The sequence below is a fragment of the Anarrhichthys ocellatus genome, unplaced genomic scaffold (assembly GCF_004355925.1).
Source record: "Anarrhichthys ocellatus isolate YVR2014 unplaced genomic scaffold, GSC_Weel_1.0 scaffold10, whole genome shotgun sequence".
Classification (NCBI taxonomy): Eukaryota; Metazoa; Chordata; class Actinopteri; order Perciformes; family Anarhichadidae; genus Anarrhichthys; species Anarrhichthys ocellatus.
In genome coordinates this window covers 1,389,474-1,408,026 of record NW_022280040.1, presented here as the reverse complement: position 1 = coordinate 1,408,026, position 18,553 = coordinate 1,389,474, and the positions used below count along the sequence as shown (strand labels likewise).

The 18,553-nt window shown below is 41.6% G+C and overlaps 1 protein-coding gene across 1 annotated transcript in view; it reads right to left on the bottom strand.

Moving 5' to 3' along the window:
- The window catches only part of LOC116385090 (trichohyalin-like), a 94,313-nt gene that overhangs the window by 23,865 nt on the left and 51,895 nt on the right, over positions 1 to 18,553 (bottom strand). Inside the window, exons 14-22 of the mRNA XM_031850286.1 lie at positions 17,664 to 17,831; positions 15,476 to 15,706; positions 15,148 to 15,336; positions 13,058 to 13,159; positions 12,719 to 12,795; positions 12,239 to 12,383; positions 10,893 to 11,130; positions 4,954 to 5,038; positions 2,432 to 2,543 (exon numbers count right to left, since the gene is read on the bottom strand). Coding sequence (XP_031706146.1) covers positions 2,432 to 2,543; positions 4,954 to 5,038; positions 10,893 to 11,130; positions 12,239 to 12,383; positions 12,719 to 12,795; positions 13,058 to 13,159; positions 15,148 to 15,336; positions 15,476 to 15,706; positions 17,664 to 17,831 — 1,347 coding nt within the window. The remainder of the gene's footprint in view (positions 1 to 2,431; positions 2,544 to 4,953; positions 5,039 to 10,892; positions 11,131 to 12,238; positions 12,384 to 12,718; positions 12,796 to 13,057; positions 13,160 to 15,147; positions 15,337 to 15,475; positions 15,707 to 17,663; positions 17,832 to 18,553) is intronic.

The window sequence follows — 18,553 nt, the reverse complement described above, 5'->3', positions numbered from 1 at the left end:
ACTCGCATTTGAACTGGACTCATGCAGAGGGACAGGATCAAGTGAAGTCAGTGTGTGTGTACCCGTGCATGCCGAGCGGCAAAACATGCAAGCACAAACTTGACTGGCAGATAAAATGCAAATCCTTTTCTTCATGTCAGAAAAGAACATTAAACAAACCTGGAAAACGTAAACAAGACTTTGCATGTAACACACATAAAACAAACACAAACATATACACACTGTGTATACAATGACACACACACACACACACACACACACACACACACTCACACACACACACAGAAAGACAGAGCTATCTGAGGTTCAGCTACTGTGCACTGAGGCAATTTGTAATATAGATTTCCTCTATAGGCCACTGTAGTGTACCATTTACCATTTCAAACCCTTTGATTTTTTTCACCAGCGGATAATTCATCTTCTGCTGGTCAATAACAGAGATTGAGACCTAATGAAGGAGTCATAGTCAGAAGGGCCATCACACTGGTGTTTAAACACTGTTTGGAGTCAGATTCATTGAAAAGCCCATCTGTTGTTGAAATGATGGAACACAGCAAGAACGCAAAGGGGAAGTGTAACGGATTGTGTATGAGTGAAAGAGCATGCCAGAGAAGACACATATTCAAACGCATGCAGATAAGTACACGCACACACACACACACACACACACACACACACACTCCCAAACAGTTTACTACAAATGTGAGAATAAACTAGAAAAGTACACGCAAGTAGAGTGCAGATCTGAGCCAGTCTCCATCTTCCCTCCCAAACAAAGGAGAGTTGAAATTCACTTAATTATCCCTCCCGGCTGCCTTCCAGTCAAGATGGTGGTGAAGATTTAAAACAAGAAAAACAACAACAGGGATTTAGTCATGTTGTATTGTAACTAACTTGAAGGAAATTAAATTAATCTGCAGATGCTCTGGTTTAAAATGAGGCCAAACTTTTCGAAGGATGTCAGTTTTTGAGCCACAACAAAGGCCAACATGTGGCCTGCTGGACACGAGGCAAGGCTTGTTTTTAGCCTAGACGGTTACCAGAAATGCTTGCGGCCCTGATCCCGCCCAGTAAAGAGGAGCGAGGAGCAGTCAGTGACTGTATGAAAAACGTAATAAAATAGGTGTTTCAAAAATTGTGAATCACCGCAACCACAAGAGGTCCATGAGCATACAGTCATACATGAGGCTGATATGTCCAGTAGTCTACGAGATTATCTGCAGACACACACACACACACACACACACTCACACAACCATACAAATGATCCCTCCCAGGCCTAAGCCAAACTAAAGTTAGAGAGGAAGCCCACGACTCTCTCAGCAGTCACACAGCAAAGGCCGACATGAAAGCATTTTTACCCGTTGAGATATAGATGAAGAACTCTTCGCAAGCACTGGCTTGGCTACTGACTGACCAATCATCTGGCCTAAGTCAGTGTCTTACTGGCCCTGGGCGATCACTATTGTCAAACCCTGGTGCACTAATGTTAAGAGAAAAAAGGAGAGCAATGCTATGTGGGCTGCATTATTCACAAGGACGGAGTGAAAGAAAAAGTAAGGTGAGGAAGAGCAAGTGAAAGAGAGAGAAATGGAGAGACTGGGAAAAAGTATGGAGGAAAAGGGTGAGAAAAGAGAGGGACAGAGAACAGGAGAATGAAGAGAGAAAAATAAAGAAAAAGAAGGGAGAAAAGAAAAAGAGTAAGTATCAGAACAAAATGCAAAATCAAGATCCAAGAGAGCACGACTGTGCACAGGAGCTTAGGACGGAATTCAAAGTTTGTCGAATCTAAATGAACATCAGTTCCCCGTCCTGGCTTTACCCTTAATTATCCATTCTGCCTTTGTACAGCGGCGGCTCAGCTCTGACAACTGCTCTCCCCTGAGACGCCCTCCCCCTTCGCTCCCAGCCAGAACATTAGGGAATATCAGGGAATATTACACCCAGGAATTAATGCTCCAAATCACCTTGCCAGGTTTAGGTCCCGCATACACCCCTCCTTCTCTTGGACAAGATAATCCAGGCTCTAGCACCGGATATATGCCACTAATCATCAAAAAGGTAAGGGGGGGGGGGTAGAAGGAGAGAGAAGAGGAGGGAAGGAGAGGAGAGGAAGACCTTGGAGGGCATGAAGCGAGGAGAGGAAACCTCAACATATGCGTATTAGTCTACCTGTTTATGTCGTACAGTGGATCCACCTTATAAGAAGGGTAGGGTCACTTACAAAAATCAATACGCTACTGGCCACAAGGATTAGATGATTACATTTAAGTGACGTTAAGTGGTAAAATTGGTATAGCTTTCTGTGAGTATCTTAGAATTGTTCAGATGACAAACACCTCACCTGCGCTGTGCTCCAAGCCAATTCAAAGAAACGCTCAGACTCATTTGCAGAGGCTGTGTCACTCAGGTCTGGTGTGCATTTATTTACCTGTTCCACGGCATCCCGTTTCTCTCGCACCGCCTCGAGTTTGTGATCGACAGCCTGCTGAAGATTCCTCCTCAGCTCTGCCACTTCTGTCTCCAGCCTCACAGCCATTGACCTGCACACACAAACACAGCAATTAAATGTATCACCGTACTAGAATAAGGTAAATTATATTTTAAAAAAATCAGTCACTATGTTTTAGTCACCCCAATATCTTGGATGCATTTTTTTTGAAGTAATTTAAATAATTTCACATTCATTATTACAATAAACCATCCTAAAGACAAACACATTGAAAGTATTTAATTCAATATGAAGTTTTCTCGAAAATCAAGATCTGTGGGAGTGTTTAAATAGGCCCAGTAAGTGTGAGTGTGTGTGTGTGTGTGTGGCAGCCGAGCTAAGGGAATGTGAAGGGGATCAATATGAGGGGGTCTATTCCTGCCACGCAACTGTGCGTCCGTGTGCATGTGAGTCAGTTAGTGTCTGCAAGTGTGTGTGTACACGTGTGCGAGCAAGTTTGTGTGTGCCAGCTGCCCTGGCTACAGCGAGATCAATACGACAAATGATTACCATTTCCACAAACCTCCCTCCACAGCCTCGCTTCGGCCGCTCAGTGAGCCTCAACACCCCAACCGACCTTCTCCACACACACATGCACACATGCACCAAAACAAACCAGCCCCACTCTTGACCCGAACCTCTAAAAGCAAATGAAAAATTAATATTAAACATATTTCAAGCAAGGTTTTGGGACAGTGGACTAAAGTTAGTATATTATAGATTTTACAGTAAAATAAAAAGAATGACTATGCAGTGAAAGATCACAAAGTCAGCATTTAACCATTAGTTTTTTTAAATGGCATTTGTGTTAAATTGACACATATAGAAAATACCCAATAAATGATGCACATTTCAATATCTACCACTCTCCCTCTGTACATCATCTGTTATTTTTTCAGTTATTGATTTAGGCTATTGACTACCAAAAACATTGACCTATCACAAGTTACTAGATTCTACTTTTTTTAAGGCCGCAACTATCAATTGTTTTTATTATTGAGTTTTGTTTTCTCTGTCAATCAATGAATCACTTAATTTATAACACGTCAGTGAAAACTGTCCATCACAGTTTCCCAGAACTCAAAGTGATTTGTCCAAATGACATGTTTTGTCCAACCCACAGTCCAAAACTCAAAAGATATTTCCATTTAGTTTCTAGGGAAACTGGAAGAATATCTGGCAATTTTTACTTTAGAAAAATGACTTAAATGATTTATCAAAATTGTTGCCAGTTAATTTCTTTCAACAATCAACTAATTGGCAAATCATTTAAGCTCAAAGTTGAGGTATTTTTGAGTTGTTGTTTTTTTAAATCTTTAATAGATGGACAAAAGCTTAGTCAAAAAACAAGTGCAGTATTCATCAAGAAATGATTATTATATTTTCAAATCATTAATATATATATTTACATTCTAAAATGTATCCAAATAAATGATAGTTTATCTCAATATGCAGATTAATTCACTACATGTTGCAGCACTGAAGCTAAAACTAACAGAGTAACTCAGTGGTAGTAAAAGCTGAGGCAGAACAGCCGAAACCAAAAGGAGAGAAAATGCCTGATAGATCGGCCCATGGAGAGAACACACGATCGGATGAACAGAGTGGAAGGGAGAAAGGAAAGGAAGAGAGGAGGCATCCTGTGGAGAAAGGAGGGGATTTCCCACAGCACAGATGGAAGCCATTAGTATGGTGTTGTTGCTTAAAAACCTTTCATGTCTTTGCAGTTATTAGATAATACTGGGTTAAACAGTAAACAGCATGATTCTGCAAATGGATATAATATGCAGACACAGCGATTGCTTTACCATTCACTACCTAAAATTGATTTAACTGTAATAAAATGTAATAATTCATAATGTAACCTATAAAGTCTCCATGCAGAGTTTGAAATTGTCGTTGAAGATGAAAATGTTCCATGGCTCAACTTAACCATGAAACTCCCTATATGAGACCGTTGCAGTGAAGTCGTGTCGAAGCCAAAGCCACAACCGCAAATATGTGCGCACAAACAGACACACACAAACACACACTCCTCCTGGGTGATACATGCTTGCTGATGTCATCACCGCAGCTCTGGTGACACACAGGGGTCAACCGGGGGTCTCGCCCCTCTCAACTCTGAACTCCCCGACCTCACAGCTGCTTACCTACCGTGTCCCATCAATACACATTTTCACATTTGTTAGATTCACTCGGGTGCAGAAGTTCATTTTCCGCTGGGATATCCAAATCTTCAGAAATAATAAAAAGTTAGGCATTTCACTTTGAAGACTTTCTTAAACAAGGCACGTATTTAGAGCTTAGGGCTGTTCTGTTCAACACATGTTCAGTTATACGGCCTACTGTACGCCGCATGCGAAAAAGCTAAATGTTTTTGATTACCGAGTTTACACAGGGGACCATGGGAAATAGGATAAGAGAGGAAGCTTCTTTCCCTCTCTCCCTCTTTCCCTTCTTACCTTATTTTCTCCTCTGCTAGCTTTCCCTCATTCAGGCAACCCTCCATCCGCCTCGCCTCCTCTGCACGGGCTGCCAACTCCTCCACTGAGCAGGTGAGAGAGAGAGGAAAGACAGGGGCAGAAAAGTGTGAGATGAAGAGCAACAGTTCACCTCAGATGCTGTTGGTTAAGATTCATTAAAGAGTATTCAAATGTCCATACGACAGGAAAAAATATACATTCTAAATGAGATATTATATTGCCAGATGTACGGTCAGATCTTGAAGCCGAGTTCATTTTGTTTTCTAATTCATTTAAAGAAAGAAATATGGAACACATGTATTTATATACAGTAACTTACATGCTCCAGCAGACCAAGGTTTAAAGAATGATTTACAAAACTTGAATACACAGAGGTGATTATTGATTCGCATCAAGTTCAGCATGAAAATATGAACCGCGAGCCACCTTCAAAGCAAAAACACACTCCGACCACAGAAGAAGCGCTGAATGCCTTTCAGAGGCAGAGAAGGCAGAGGTGAAAGTATTGCACTGCTTGCACTTAAGACGAAGCGGCAGCCCTTTTGTTGAGAGACATAAAAGCGCGCTCCCCGAGTTGGTCAATAGATGGCACTCTTTACCTTGAGCAAGCCAGTAGAGCTCATACTACTGACTGCATCCCTTCAATCACATTCCCTTTTCAGCCGTCCCCTCCGCCTACATGCAATAAAACCCCATTGTCCTACACTTAGTAGTTTAGCACATTGAGTGGTTCCTTGGCTAGGTATGCTTATGCAGGCCCTTTTTTGTTTGAATTTAAAATTTAGGATTTACCCCGCCCCCCCCCCCTTTTTTTTTGTTCTGTATGCTATTTTGTGAGTCAATGTTTCTTCATAGCTCTTAAAACCTTTTCACTATATTCAGTATTCATTGAATATAACATAAACTGTCAGCCATCGGTGGTCAAGGCTAGTGAATATTGAAGAGGTGTGTGTGCTGAATATGTAGAGGTGCACTCCTGAGTACTGTGTGTGTGTGTGTGTGTGTTGAATATTTACAGGACGGACCATGACTTTGTGGGTGTGCATGTGTATTTGAGTGCGTGGAATAGAGAAATGTTTATTGTATTGCTGTGATGCTTTTCGGGCCACGCACCACACTGTGATGGTAGTGGTGGTTACAGACTGAACAGGGGGAAGCTAAAACCAATACCAGAATGGAGGAAAAGGAGAAAAGAAAATCTACATTTAATAAAGCCATGATTCATTTATGATTTTGCAGCATCCAAACTGTTTAAACCGAAGCCCTGGGAAAATTGAAGCTGCAACTGGAATTACTAAATATTTAACGATGCAAAAACACTTTTATTTGTGTGTGTGCATGCGCCTCAACCTTGGCTATTTCACTAAATCTCAAGGTGAAAGTTTGAGTTTTGAGTTTATGAATCTCAATAATCAATAAGGCAGAAATATGAAAACTTGAGTTGGGGGATCAAATTCGCAATCAAAGCATTAGTTTTGAGGTGACCTCAGTGACACGTCCCACCAGGGGAGGCCACAGAGAGAGCAATTAGCTGCATAGATTGACCGTTTACATAAGCGCTCCTATCTGTACCCAAACACACACACACACACACACACACACACAGCAGAAACACTAAATTAAGTGAAAAGACACTTCTATATAAAATAAGAAAAAACACAAAAGTAGAAAGCAGCAAACATACAGACATACAGCAGGAGTTTACTTTAGACAAAATAAGATGTGTGGTATGTTTAGCTTAGTCTGATGACCAAATGCTGCCAACATTTTCCACATTAAAAGAGGATCCGCAGAGGATTGTGGATTTCTCAACAATCAATTCTTCTTAATAGCTTAAAATAGATGCTTCATTTCCCCACAATGGTATGGCACGGCGCTACTTAATGCACTCTTTTTTGGTTTTCCAACAGCAAAAGTTGTGTGTAGTATTTTTTTTTGGGTACCGCCTCTAGCGAAGTTCCAAGTGAGCCGAGCCGGTATTAGAACCCTGATTGGTCAGAGAAAACTGTCACTTGCACAAACCTGCCATACAACCGTCAATAGTGACGGCAATTGTATTTTTATACACTCTACCCAGATTTTCTTTTTTTAAACCACGCCGAACGCTATGCCATACATTTGACGAAGTGCTGACATTCCTCTGCTTGGTTGCCAATGGAAGGATTCAGCGGATGTAGCGTTGAAGTTGATATCAGGTCATTTAATGCTGCGTAGATATGGCGATCAGGTGAGAATCCGGCCTACACTGAGTGGGTACTATCGGCAGTGGAACACAAAATAGAGAGAAGGACCTGGTACCAAGAGGGAGTCAAGTCAAGCCGAACCATGCAGTGGAAATGAGACATGCGATCTTGGGTCTCTTAATTTCTTGACCCTTTTATACTGGCTTCACAACTTATGGTATGACATTAGTTCATAATCTAATCTCTCCTTCTCAATGCCTTCATAAGAGCTACAAAGCCCATCATACAGCATCAGTTTATATTCACAGATCTGCAGTCAGATTACCCCGCTCTCGTAGCTAACCTTTAACATGAGAGGGACGAGAACCCGGCTAACCCTGAATCAGTGGTTGGGGCTGGGCTGGGCCCTGCCTGGCCCTCATAAAAGCTTCATAAGGCTTCATAGGGGCTTCCTTTGGCTTTGTTGGGGGATTCGTAGCGGGCTAAGGTGCTCCCGAGAGACGTCCCAAAGCCTCCCAAGACTCACTCCCTCTCTTTCTGAAGTTTCATAGGCTTGCAACACTGCTTTTGGGTATAAGCCAAAAGGTGCAGGCGCACAGCCGCACACAGTCATGCACACAAATACACCACAAGAAAAAAAAAAAATAAAAATCATATGCACACAACAGTGAACACTAACAAAGACAAAGAGCAACACACACACGTAGAATCTAAAACTCACACATACACCCCAATACACTCCCCTCTTGCTCTCTCCTCTTCGCTTTATTTACAATCCTCTGGCAGCGGTACAAGGGCCCGGGGCTATAACACACGGCACCTAATGCTCAAACTGCCAGGTAATCTCATGTCTGACATCCCCCTTTGATAGAAACTGATCAATAGACTCTTGTAAAGGAGTCATTTTCTCTGATGTTTCTACCAACCACTTCTCTCTATCTCTATCTCTATCCCCTTCTCTCACTATCTCTCTCTCTATCTCTCTCTCTTTCCCCCGTTCTCTTTTATTAGCCATACATTTATAATTCATATTTCAGCGGGGCCAAGTTTGCTCTGAGACAAACGGGGGGCTTCTTTGTGTAATAAAGAACAATGGCGGTGAAATGATGGGGAGAAATGCCAGTGTTTGCTGCTGGTTCCGGTGAACAACAGTTTTGGGGATCGATAGAGTGTGAAATGGGATTATAGCTAGTAATAGAGGTGAATTGGAGGAGAGAGGCATGTGCACGTGTGCGTCCAGGGATCCAGATTGGATAGCAGCACACACACACACACACACACACACACACACACACACACACACACAATAATGATTTCATCATCTTTAGGCAGATGCACATCAGCAGCACAGAGTGGTGGTAATATCACATTTCTGTTTTTGTGGAAGTGTGGAAATATGGATATTGTGTTTTTGTTTATGCTGTTATTTCATTTGTGGTCACACAGCATCACATTTATTTCACATTACAGCAAACCTTACAACACATCTTATTTAAGATGTAAGATGACACGATCAGCCACATTTGAATATCCATCTTTGGTTGATTTTCACAGGTGGGTCCTACAAAAACATTTTCCCAAAACAATTAACCAGCCATTTAGATTATTAGGCATACAGTGTTCTATGAATCTGATTAACAACAAAACTTTTCGACTTATTGTCTGAATAAATGTCTTAAGAGTTTCAAAAATCATGCCACAAGTCAGTTCTTAATTCAGTTCAAATGACCCATATATACTGTAAATACAAGATATGTATGGTTCACACTCTGGCTCTCCACTTAGTGAAGTTTAGTGTTGTGTGGTTTACTCTCCGCACTGAATATTTAGTAAGAAAGAATATCTAGTGAAGTGGTAATCATACAGAAAATGCATGCAGTCAAAGAGTGACATTAAATTTGACACATACAGTCATGTGGCAGATTTCAGGATTTTCCTCTCTCCTTTTTAATCACCCTCTTCTTTCCTGTCTATCCTGCCACAGTCTGATTGAATCCAGCTGCCTTCAGCTGCTTCAATCTCATCCATATGACACTTCTCTGGTTCCCAACTCATCCTCCCATCCTCCGATTCTCTCACCCTGTGGACATTCCCCCTAGCTGGCCACAAAGACCCTCTAATATAATATCCAACACATCCCAATTACAGTACAGCCCTGTATACACCCAGTTAAATGTAGGACTCATGCAACATGTTACCCGTCTCACAGCACCAAACAACTTTACAAGTAACAAAATAAACCATAGACACAATAACATATGTAAGTTCAATAATAATTGAATCATCAGCTGTAAAGTTTTTACTCTGTCATTTCACAGACAAACAAATAACATCCATTAAAACAGAAATAAGTACTGAAATTACGTAATAGTCTTAAATATGGTGTTTTCTTTTAAATGTACGGTGGACTACTGCCGGTTTTTCTTCATTATTTTACAGTGTACCTTTTTGTGTTTGTCCATCTAACAATCTGCATTCTAACTTGTTTTTTGTCACAATCTACTCCATCCTAGACCAGCTCTACTGTTATCGATCATCTCCACTCAAGATGTTGTTTTATAATACAGAAAGTACCTCAACAAGGGCTCCATGTTAATAAAAAGGGCCTTTTGTCCACAACAGTCATTTCTGAAGCTGACTCCTCACCCAGTCTATTCAGGCAACTGCTATATCCAGGTAAACAATGCCCCCTTTGTTATAATAATGCACCTTTATTCTTCTTAAGTCATTACAATAGGCTCTACATTGTATTTGCTGAAGGTAAAAGCGTAATAATATGTGGTTTTGTGTGGAGCGTAGAGTTGAGGGAATGGGTTTTGATCACAGACAAAGGCCAAGCTACACAGCGTTGTCCTTCTGTCTCTATCTGGTTAATGAGCAGTGTTCACCGAGCAAGCCAGCCACTCTCTGCCACAGAGAAAGACCTCAGATTCATCTCTCTGCGGACAATAGGTGAGTGTGTGTGTGTGTATATTTGTACCTCGGAGAGCAAGCGTGTATGTGCTAATTAAAGCAGTGGGAGTTGGGAGAAATGGCTGTGTGCGTGTGTGTATGAGAGGTGTTTGCCTGGCGTGACCGCAGATGTGTACGTTAATTCTTAATGAGACATTTCTGTGCCCAGTGAGACCCAGCCATCACCATTCCTGCACTGCCATACTACTACAAAGGCCACCATCAGGTGCACACACACACACACACGCACACGCACACACACACACACACACACAAGATCATTACCATACCGCCAAAGCAGTGTGCCATTAAATCAAACCTCTATCTACAGTGTGTGTGTGCGCGTGCGTGTGTCTGAGTTAACATTGCGTGCAGACAGCTAGCAACCGAATTCACCACATCGCTGCACCACTGCTGGCTAATTTGAGCTAACTGATTGAGCTAACAGCAGTATGGCTGGTTCAAAACAAAAGGCAGGGAACACTGTAAAGCTTCTCCAGCATCCTATATCCTCTGATGGCATCCACTGCCAAACAAGAAAAGCAGAGCGACTAGTGTATCAAACAGTGAAGTGAGATAAAATCTCAATTCTTTAAATTAGACTTTTTGCTTCTGCACCACTTTCTCAATTGTGCGGGCCACTATATAAATGCGGGTTAATATAAATATTAAGGATTTGATAAAAAACTGTATATGTACACAATACGTGTATGTGTTTGATGGATAAAGGGACAGATGGATGGATGAAATGAGTTACTGATAGATCTATTGACTGATTGCTACCTGTCACTTGCAGCTTGCCGCGCAGCTCCTCCAGCTCTTGACTCAACTGCCTGACGCGACTGCTCAGACTCCGTTTCTCTCCGATGGCACTCCTCATTTTCTCCTCCCCCTTCAGTAACTCTTCCTGAAGTCCCTGCACCTCTGCTCTCTGTACAACCAGCTCGTTGCTCCGTCTCGCTGCCTCTCGTCTGGCCTCCTTCAGCTCCTCCTCTGACTGTCTGAGAAGTGCCACACGTACCTGCAGTACAAGTAAGGGTCAAGAGTAATAGTGGATAAGTGACTGCGTCTTCATGCGCACACACACGTGGTGTTGTGGCCTCGTTCAGATCAAGCGTCTTGCTAGATTGGGTCTCGAATGCTTTTCACAGCTGCCATAAAATGTGTGTGAGTGACAACTTATTATTTGATTTTGATTCCCTATCTTACATTTGCTTTTATCCATGGGAAACCTTGACTGAAACATAAAAAAAAAAAAATACATGTTTGCCTCTGTCTGGAGAACAGCTGGAGAACATTTGGTGGCTCGCTTCAGACGCAAACTTGAAAATCATGTCCGATCTGTTCGGCATAGTCAAATCTATTGTGTCAAGGTGTTTGGAAGGCATACAGTAGTCAACTCTGCATAATGCAAACTCATTAGAAAGTCCTGCTTACCGACCACTTTATTTTATACACCTTGCTAGTATATGTAAATGTGTCCTACCACGACGCATTATGTGACATTAGGCTGAATAAATAGAAAAGACCTGAAAGCAAGAGGAGAATATTCTACAGTTGCATATATGTGTGTGTGCTTATTAAAATCAACATGTGCCCATGCATATGCTATTCTTGTTAAGCATGACATGTCTATCACTTGTATGTGCCAGAGGACACACAAATTAATGTGTCAAATCAAATGCTCCCACTTGCACCGAGACCACACACACATGAATGATGTGGCTATGACTGCCAGCAATGTTGGCACTTTGCCAGGCTACAGTTGCCACTTTGAGTAATTTTAATGTTTAGTGTCCCATTGAGCTCTTAATTGGAGTCAATTTGACCAGCCTTGGCACGTTCGGCGCATTAATTAATGGCGAGGCAATTTGTTTCTGCCAGGCAATCACGGGACAATCACATGAGTGGTGGGTCTGTGGTGCCTGTGGAGGTGGGTTGAGTACTCCTCTTTGGGAACTTGAATTGAATCTCCAGCTCCATGTTCGTAGCCTGAGATGCATCCATAGGCAAAATTTTAGGACAGTATATGAGGCGACTTAATTCAAAAGTAGAGGGGGAAAAGGTCAAAATAACAGGGCTATCTCTAAATTAGAGGACAGGACAGCAGATACGCATTACTTTAATACCTTTTGGGTGTCCGCCAGCTCAAGCTTTAAGCGTGTAACTTCCGTTTTCAGACGTATCACTTCCTGTTCCAGCTGGCTGCGATTGCTCATGTTTGTGTGGTGGGACGCAACAAGACTTTGCCGCAGACCTGCTTTTTGCTGGGCTCTATGGGTAGGAAAGCAAAGACTGACTGGCCCGTACAAACTGCTGTGTAAAGAATGCATAGCGCCAATAAATACAGGGAAAGAAAAATTGTCTGTAATAAGAATAAAGTAAACCAGATAAGCATAATTAATAGATAATGATTTCAATAGATTATTGTGTTCATTAGTATCTGTAGATAATATATAGTGTGCTACTGTGTGCCATTTGGCATGCAAGCTGTTAAGAGAATGAGAGAGGAGGGGGCGGAGGCAGATGGGAAGGGCACCAGAGGCGAGACAAGGACAGGAACCGGGATCAGCCGAGGAGAATGAGAGTTTTATAGACTCAGTTATTACTGTCTCTCCAGCTCTGACTTCATCTGAAGAATAGCCTTTTCACACTCTGCAAGGCGCTCAACCTGCTCAGTGCAGCGCTGAAAAACACACACACACACATGCAGATACACACACACAAAAATGTGGGTGCTGGAATGTAGCAATGTAATGTAATTCATTTTTTCTTAAACAAAATTGAAGTCAGAAACATGAGTTATTTTTGAATATAGGTAGATCTAAAAAAATGTTCTCTCGACTGGTATCGCTGAATGGAACTGTAAGTACCGAATATGCAGTGAAAATATGCCCATCTGTAATGCGTAACCTTAAAGTGTACAACAGCACAATGCATGACCGCACCTTCTGCAGCCGCTCTCTGTGTGTTAGCAGGCTGAGGTACTCATCGTCAGAATGAGAATGACTCTGTTGGTATAGCTGTAGGTCACACTCCAACATCAGTTCCTATGAGTAGAAAGAGCAAGTGAGATAGGTAGAGAGAAAGAAGAAAATTGTTAATATTTCATAGAACTAACTTAACTGCTAAATATTGCTTGTTTTTGGCAGACTTTTTTTATTTATTCATTATTTATTTGGATCCCCATTAGCTTTCACAAAGTGGTCGCTAGTCTTTATGCGGTCCACAGAAACAATAACAATAAAAGCAATTCTAAAACGGTGTAAATAAAACAAGAGAAGACTAAACAAGCCAAATGTAGGGATCAGAAAATACAGGGAAATGGCACTACATATGAAACAATAAACCATGATGACCTAACAATGGAAACAAACACAAAATTGTCACAAATGAACAGCAACAAAAATAACAATCATAATAATAGTAAGATTAAAGCAAGCAATAACTAGGGTGGTGTTAGTCATTCATGCACTGAAAATGAAACCACCAAAATGCAAACAACTGATTCAAAAAAGAAGTCCCAAAGGTATCAATTGTAATGAATTGCATTTCTACAGATAAGCATTTTTGGTTTACTAATAAATGACAATCACACTGATGTGCCACTAAGTAAATACATCATTATGTGGGACACTCATTTGTGAATTGATTTGTTGTGTCGCAGAGCACAGAGACACATGGCCTTGATGTTCTAAGCACAGCTGACAAACTCCAACACTGCCAACATAATATTAACACGTGAATCTAGCGCGAGAAACTACATTGGGCAATGGGTACCTAAAGATCTTAGCAATGTTCTCATAATGACAAAGGAATGTCTCCTTGGAAAAAAAGACCTTGTAGCTCATTGTGTTTTCTAAATGTATCAGTAGCCTCAATCTTTGTCTATTAACTGCTGTCCTTTATATAGGCAAATTATTTTACTCATTCAAAAGTGGACATCTTTGTAGGAAAGGAGAGGAATTCCACATCTTATAGTATTCATCTTTACGTTAGTGAAAATATTCCCTGGTCAGAATACCAATGGACTAGAATATAGATAGCATTACGATACTATACTGTATAAGTAACATTTCTTTTTCCATTTGTGCTCAAACATGATTTCACATTCATATTTTTATACATTTGAAATTATTTCACTTTTTCTTTCAATTTAGATTTTCTTGTAAACAGGGAATTAAGACATCCGTGATTTAAGGGTTAGCTGAGCCCAACAGTTGCACGAGGTAGAGAATTAGCAGGACGTGAAGCTCCATAAGAACTCCTAACCTCTTGATAGGCGCCTCACAATCAAAGTCATTAGCCAGTGTAATAAAGGGCCTGAGATACAGCCATTCTTCAGCAGCCTAACTCTTTTATAACCAACAGATTAAAGTTGATTGGATTAAAATGACATTCTGCCCGTCTGACCTTGGCGGCAGCAGTTAAGTTCATCCAAATTAAATTTCTCCGTAATAAAGATGATTCATTTGTTGCCTGACGTAGTAAATATAAAACAGAAAGAAAAAGGAGAAAAGATTAAGTGACACGCTCCAGTGCACCCATGCACACACGCACGCATACTCTAGGGCGCAATGACACATGCACACAAAGGCCCCATGCATGCCCTCACACAACATTGATGAAGCTGACAAGCACCTGGTAGCTCAAGTAAGAACACAGACACCCAATTTGACTGAACCGAAACACTGGCACACCAAATCTTCCTGTTGAGAACTCTGCCCCCTTAGAACAAATACAACCACAATGAAGATTGAAATAATATTTGTTTCTTATTTTGAAATGAAAGACCGTGGCCATGTCCCCTGCCTATGTTTCCACTAATCATCTCCCAGGCAGCCGCATTGATTTACATAGAAATATTAGCAGGAGCATGTACAATGAAACACACAGTTCTCAAGGTATCTTAAATGTTGTAGTAAAAGGAATATTCCAAAATCATGAGGTTAGGACTGATACAAACAAATGTTGTTGTTGTTGTGTATACGTATGCCTGCTGTTTGATTGTGTCCGCCTGCTCCTGCAAGGAACCCACCGGGCCTTTAAGGTAGTCTGCTGTTTGTTGACTCTCTCTCAGTAGATTCTGGTTGGCCTGGAGCTCATCCGTCAACTGGTCAAAAGCCTCCTGGGCGTTCTCCCATTGGCCAACCTTTTCCAGCCACCGCTGCTCCATCTCAGCGAGCTCTTCCTTCACTGAATGCGTTGCCAATTGGGAATCTCGTAGCTGCCAATAAAACAAAGTGAGTATGGCAACGGGTGAATTTTAGCCTATTTATTTAGAATAGTTATATAGCTGATGAAATCTCTTCACATGGTGCAGAACAAGCAAAATGCAATAATGATAATATACTGCTATGATATACCTGTTGCTGTGAATACTGTAGTTCCTCTTCCAAAAGCTCCACCTGCCCTTGCACCCTATGCACCTTCTCTATCGCTGCTGTGTACTTTTGTCTAAAAATGGCTACCGTTTCTTTCTGCTCCTGGGCTTGTAAACCGGCATCTTTTATCACCTCCTTGGCTCCTTTTAGCTGCTGATGAAGAAGTTCCATCTCAACCCCCTGCTTCTTTAGCTTCCCTTCAAATGTCTCGACCTGAGAGCAAACACAGTAAAGTGAAGCGCAAATGATGAGAATAAACCCTTTCATATTTATTTAAATGGAACAGCTCTGGTCTGATGGTTTGGTAGTGTGACCAAAACATTGTTACATTTTTAAGGAAAGCAGCATTTTGAGTCCCCTAACGTTTAGGTGCGATACACCAGGTGTGTGAAGAGTTACAGAGTGAATGTGTTGCAAGTAACTGGTGACAAAAGCAGCAGGAAGCCTTAATATATGTACAAATAAAGACAACTGAATGAACTTAAAGAAATGTTGAAACTATTACAGCAACAGCCGCCCTCATCATAAAGCTGCAAAATGAAAATGTAAAACAGGACACGTCGTCGTGATTAAAAAAAAAATAAAAAATAGTGGTACACTAGTTTGTCTAACATGGTGCAATACACTGTGCTGCTCTACAGTAACCCCGCTCATAATGAAAGGGGAACCCAGGAAGTGAAACCGGGCTTAATCCCGGTGTTACACAAGGAATCCTACCGTAGCTCACCTTTCAAGGGGAGAGGTGGAGAAAGTTAAACCCGCTCTAACACTCATCTTGAGTTCATCCACGTTAATCCCGCTGTAATCTGGATCAGAACATGAGGGTTTACAACTAATGACAGCCAACTAGTTAGATTTCAGTGGTTCACCGCAGCTTGGTTTAACCAGGGATTAGCTGGGCCCATCTAGGACTAACAGAAGGCAGCATGACTGGGTAGAAAACTTGCTCATGTAAAGGAAAGAGACACAAAGCAGAGGAGAGGATGGAGCGGCAACATCTCCTTCTATCCTCTAGTTTAGAGTCAAAACTGAACAACCCGTGTAGGTGTATGTGCGTGGACTGTTTAAAACCATTGACACTGCCCATGTACACTCGACTTTATTCAAGTGTGATGGTGAATTTTTATCCAAGGTTACACAAGGTAACAGTTTTAAAGTCACACGCACAATATAAAGTAAGGTGTCATATGCCAACTTTACCTATTACAGCTGAACTGTAAATGTTACTTGATCTCTGCCTTAGTATTTCTCTCCTTTTAATGTATCCACTGCTGTCGAAACACTAATGGTGGATTTAGCGTTTCATTCTGTCGCTGGATGAAAGGCCTTATAAAAAAGGCTTAATGGGAACACCATGGCTTTCTTGTGACCATAATCAGGAGCTTGTGCTTTGAGGAAACAAACAGCCCCTCATTAAATATGATACATGTCGCTTTGACCCTCATCTGGCCTGGTATTTCAGTATTCATGGCTGCCACATGACTACCCAAGATGACCCTCGTTTGATTGCAACTTCATTCTCCTCTATTTTTTATTTTTAATCTCTCGGCCCGTCTTTCCCTCCCTCTATTCATGTTTTGGGTCCAATTGGATGTGAGAGGTTGACAAACAGAGGGGTCATCTTGTCTTGTTTGGTAATTCAGATGATGTAGATGGGGATGTATCGAAGTTGACTACAAAATAAAGCTTGACTGCTGTAAACGGGTCAGTTTATTGTTCTTGGCAAAAGACTGACTAGTTGATTGTCTACTGTGATTTAGATCACTCACACACAGACGCATAAGTGCATCCAATTTTTTTCTTTTTTATGTTGTTCACTGGATTAACGCAATAGATTGTTCTGCTGAAGGATCATGGCTCAACTGATTGACAACTGAGCACACAAAAGACTTGCCATCTCAGCGGCTATGTGCTGCTGACTTAAACTGCCCTTGAGCTTTGTGACCTTCGACTCCCGATCCTTCAGCCTGCTCTTTATTTGGCTGAGCTCAGAGTTGTTCTGCTTCAATCGGCTGTGAAGCAGGACACTCCTCTGGCTCCAGCGTTCCGCATCAATCTTGAGAGCTTGTTTCACAGCTTCCAAGTCAGAGTTCAACTGATCTATAGCTCCTCCTCTAGGGGAGGTGGAGATGAGCGAAGGTGAAGAGGAGACGAGAGAATGCTTCCTTACCTGTTGCTGGCCAATACGGAGCTGATCATGTAGCTGCTGCTGTTCTTTCTCTTTCTGCTCTATAAGGCACTCGATATCTCGGACCTTTTCGCTAAGCTGACACCTCTCATCCGGGTGTCCTCTGACCTTGTGTTTCAAGTGTCTCACCTCAACCTTCAGTGCTGCCACCTGAGCAAAAAAAGGAGAGGAAAAGGATGGAAATGGAATAACTTCATGTAGACATACAAAGCACACACAGACAGACAGACAGAAAAGGCAGCGAGGGGGCGGCAGTAGCCAAAAAGTGAGGGAATCAGGCTTGAGTCAGAGAATTTCCCAGTTTAGTCTCAGGACCAGTTGGGAAAATGTGGGCATGGCAGACATGAATGAGTAACGATTTCCCCTTTCCTTAGCTCCAACTTTCGAAGAGCCTTTGAGCAAAGTGCTACACCTCCCACAGTTCTAATGGAGCTGCTCAGTAGCCAACTGAACAAAACTGTTGCTGGTTTGGGCACTTCCCTTGAGTAGATATGTGCAACTCTGTGGGTGTAAAACAGGTCATTGTTGGAAAAAAAACTAAAAAAAAAACACAGGGGTGCTCACTCAACCTAGCCTCAGCATATCAAAGGAAAAAACAAAAAATAGTAAGACAGGTTGAAAACCCATGCAGACTACCTGGAATTGAATATAAGCCCTGAAACAAATTTAAAACGCCAAAATGGAAACACATCGGAAACTTATTTTCTCACCGAACATAGCTGGAGAATGCAAAAGTAGCAACATTAAAAGGGACAGGCGTGATGTCTTAGAAATAGTACTTTACGCAAAATTGATCAAAACTGCAATATTATAAATTGAAAATATACTCAATAATCTTAAACACAAGTAATAAATACAGTGGTAAAAGCCCT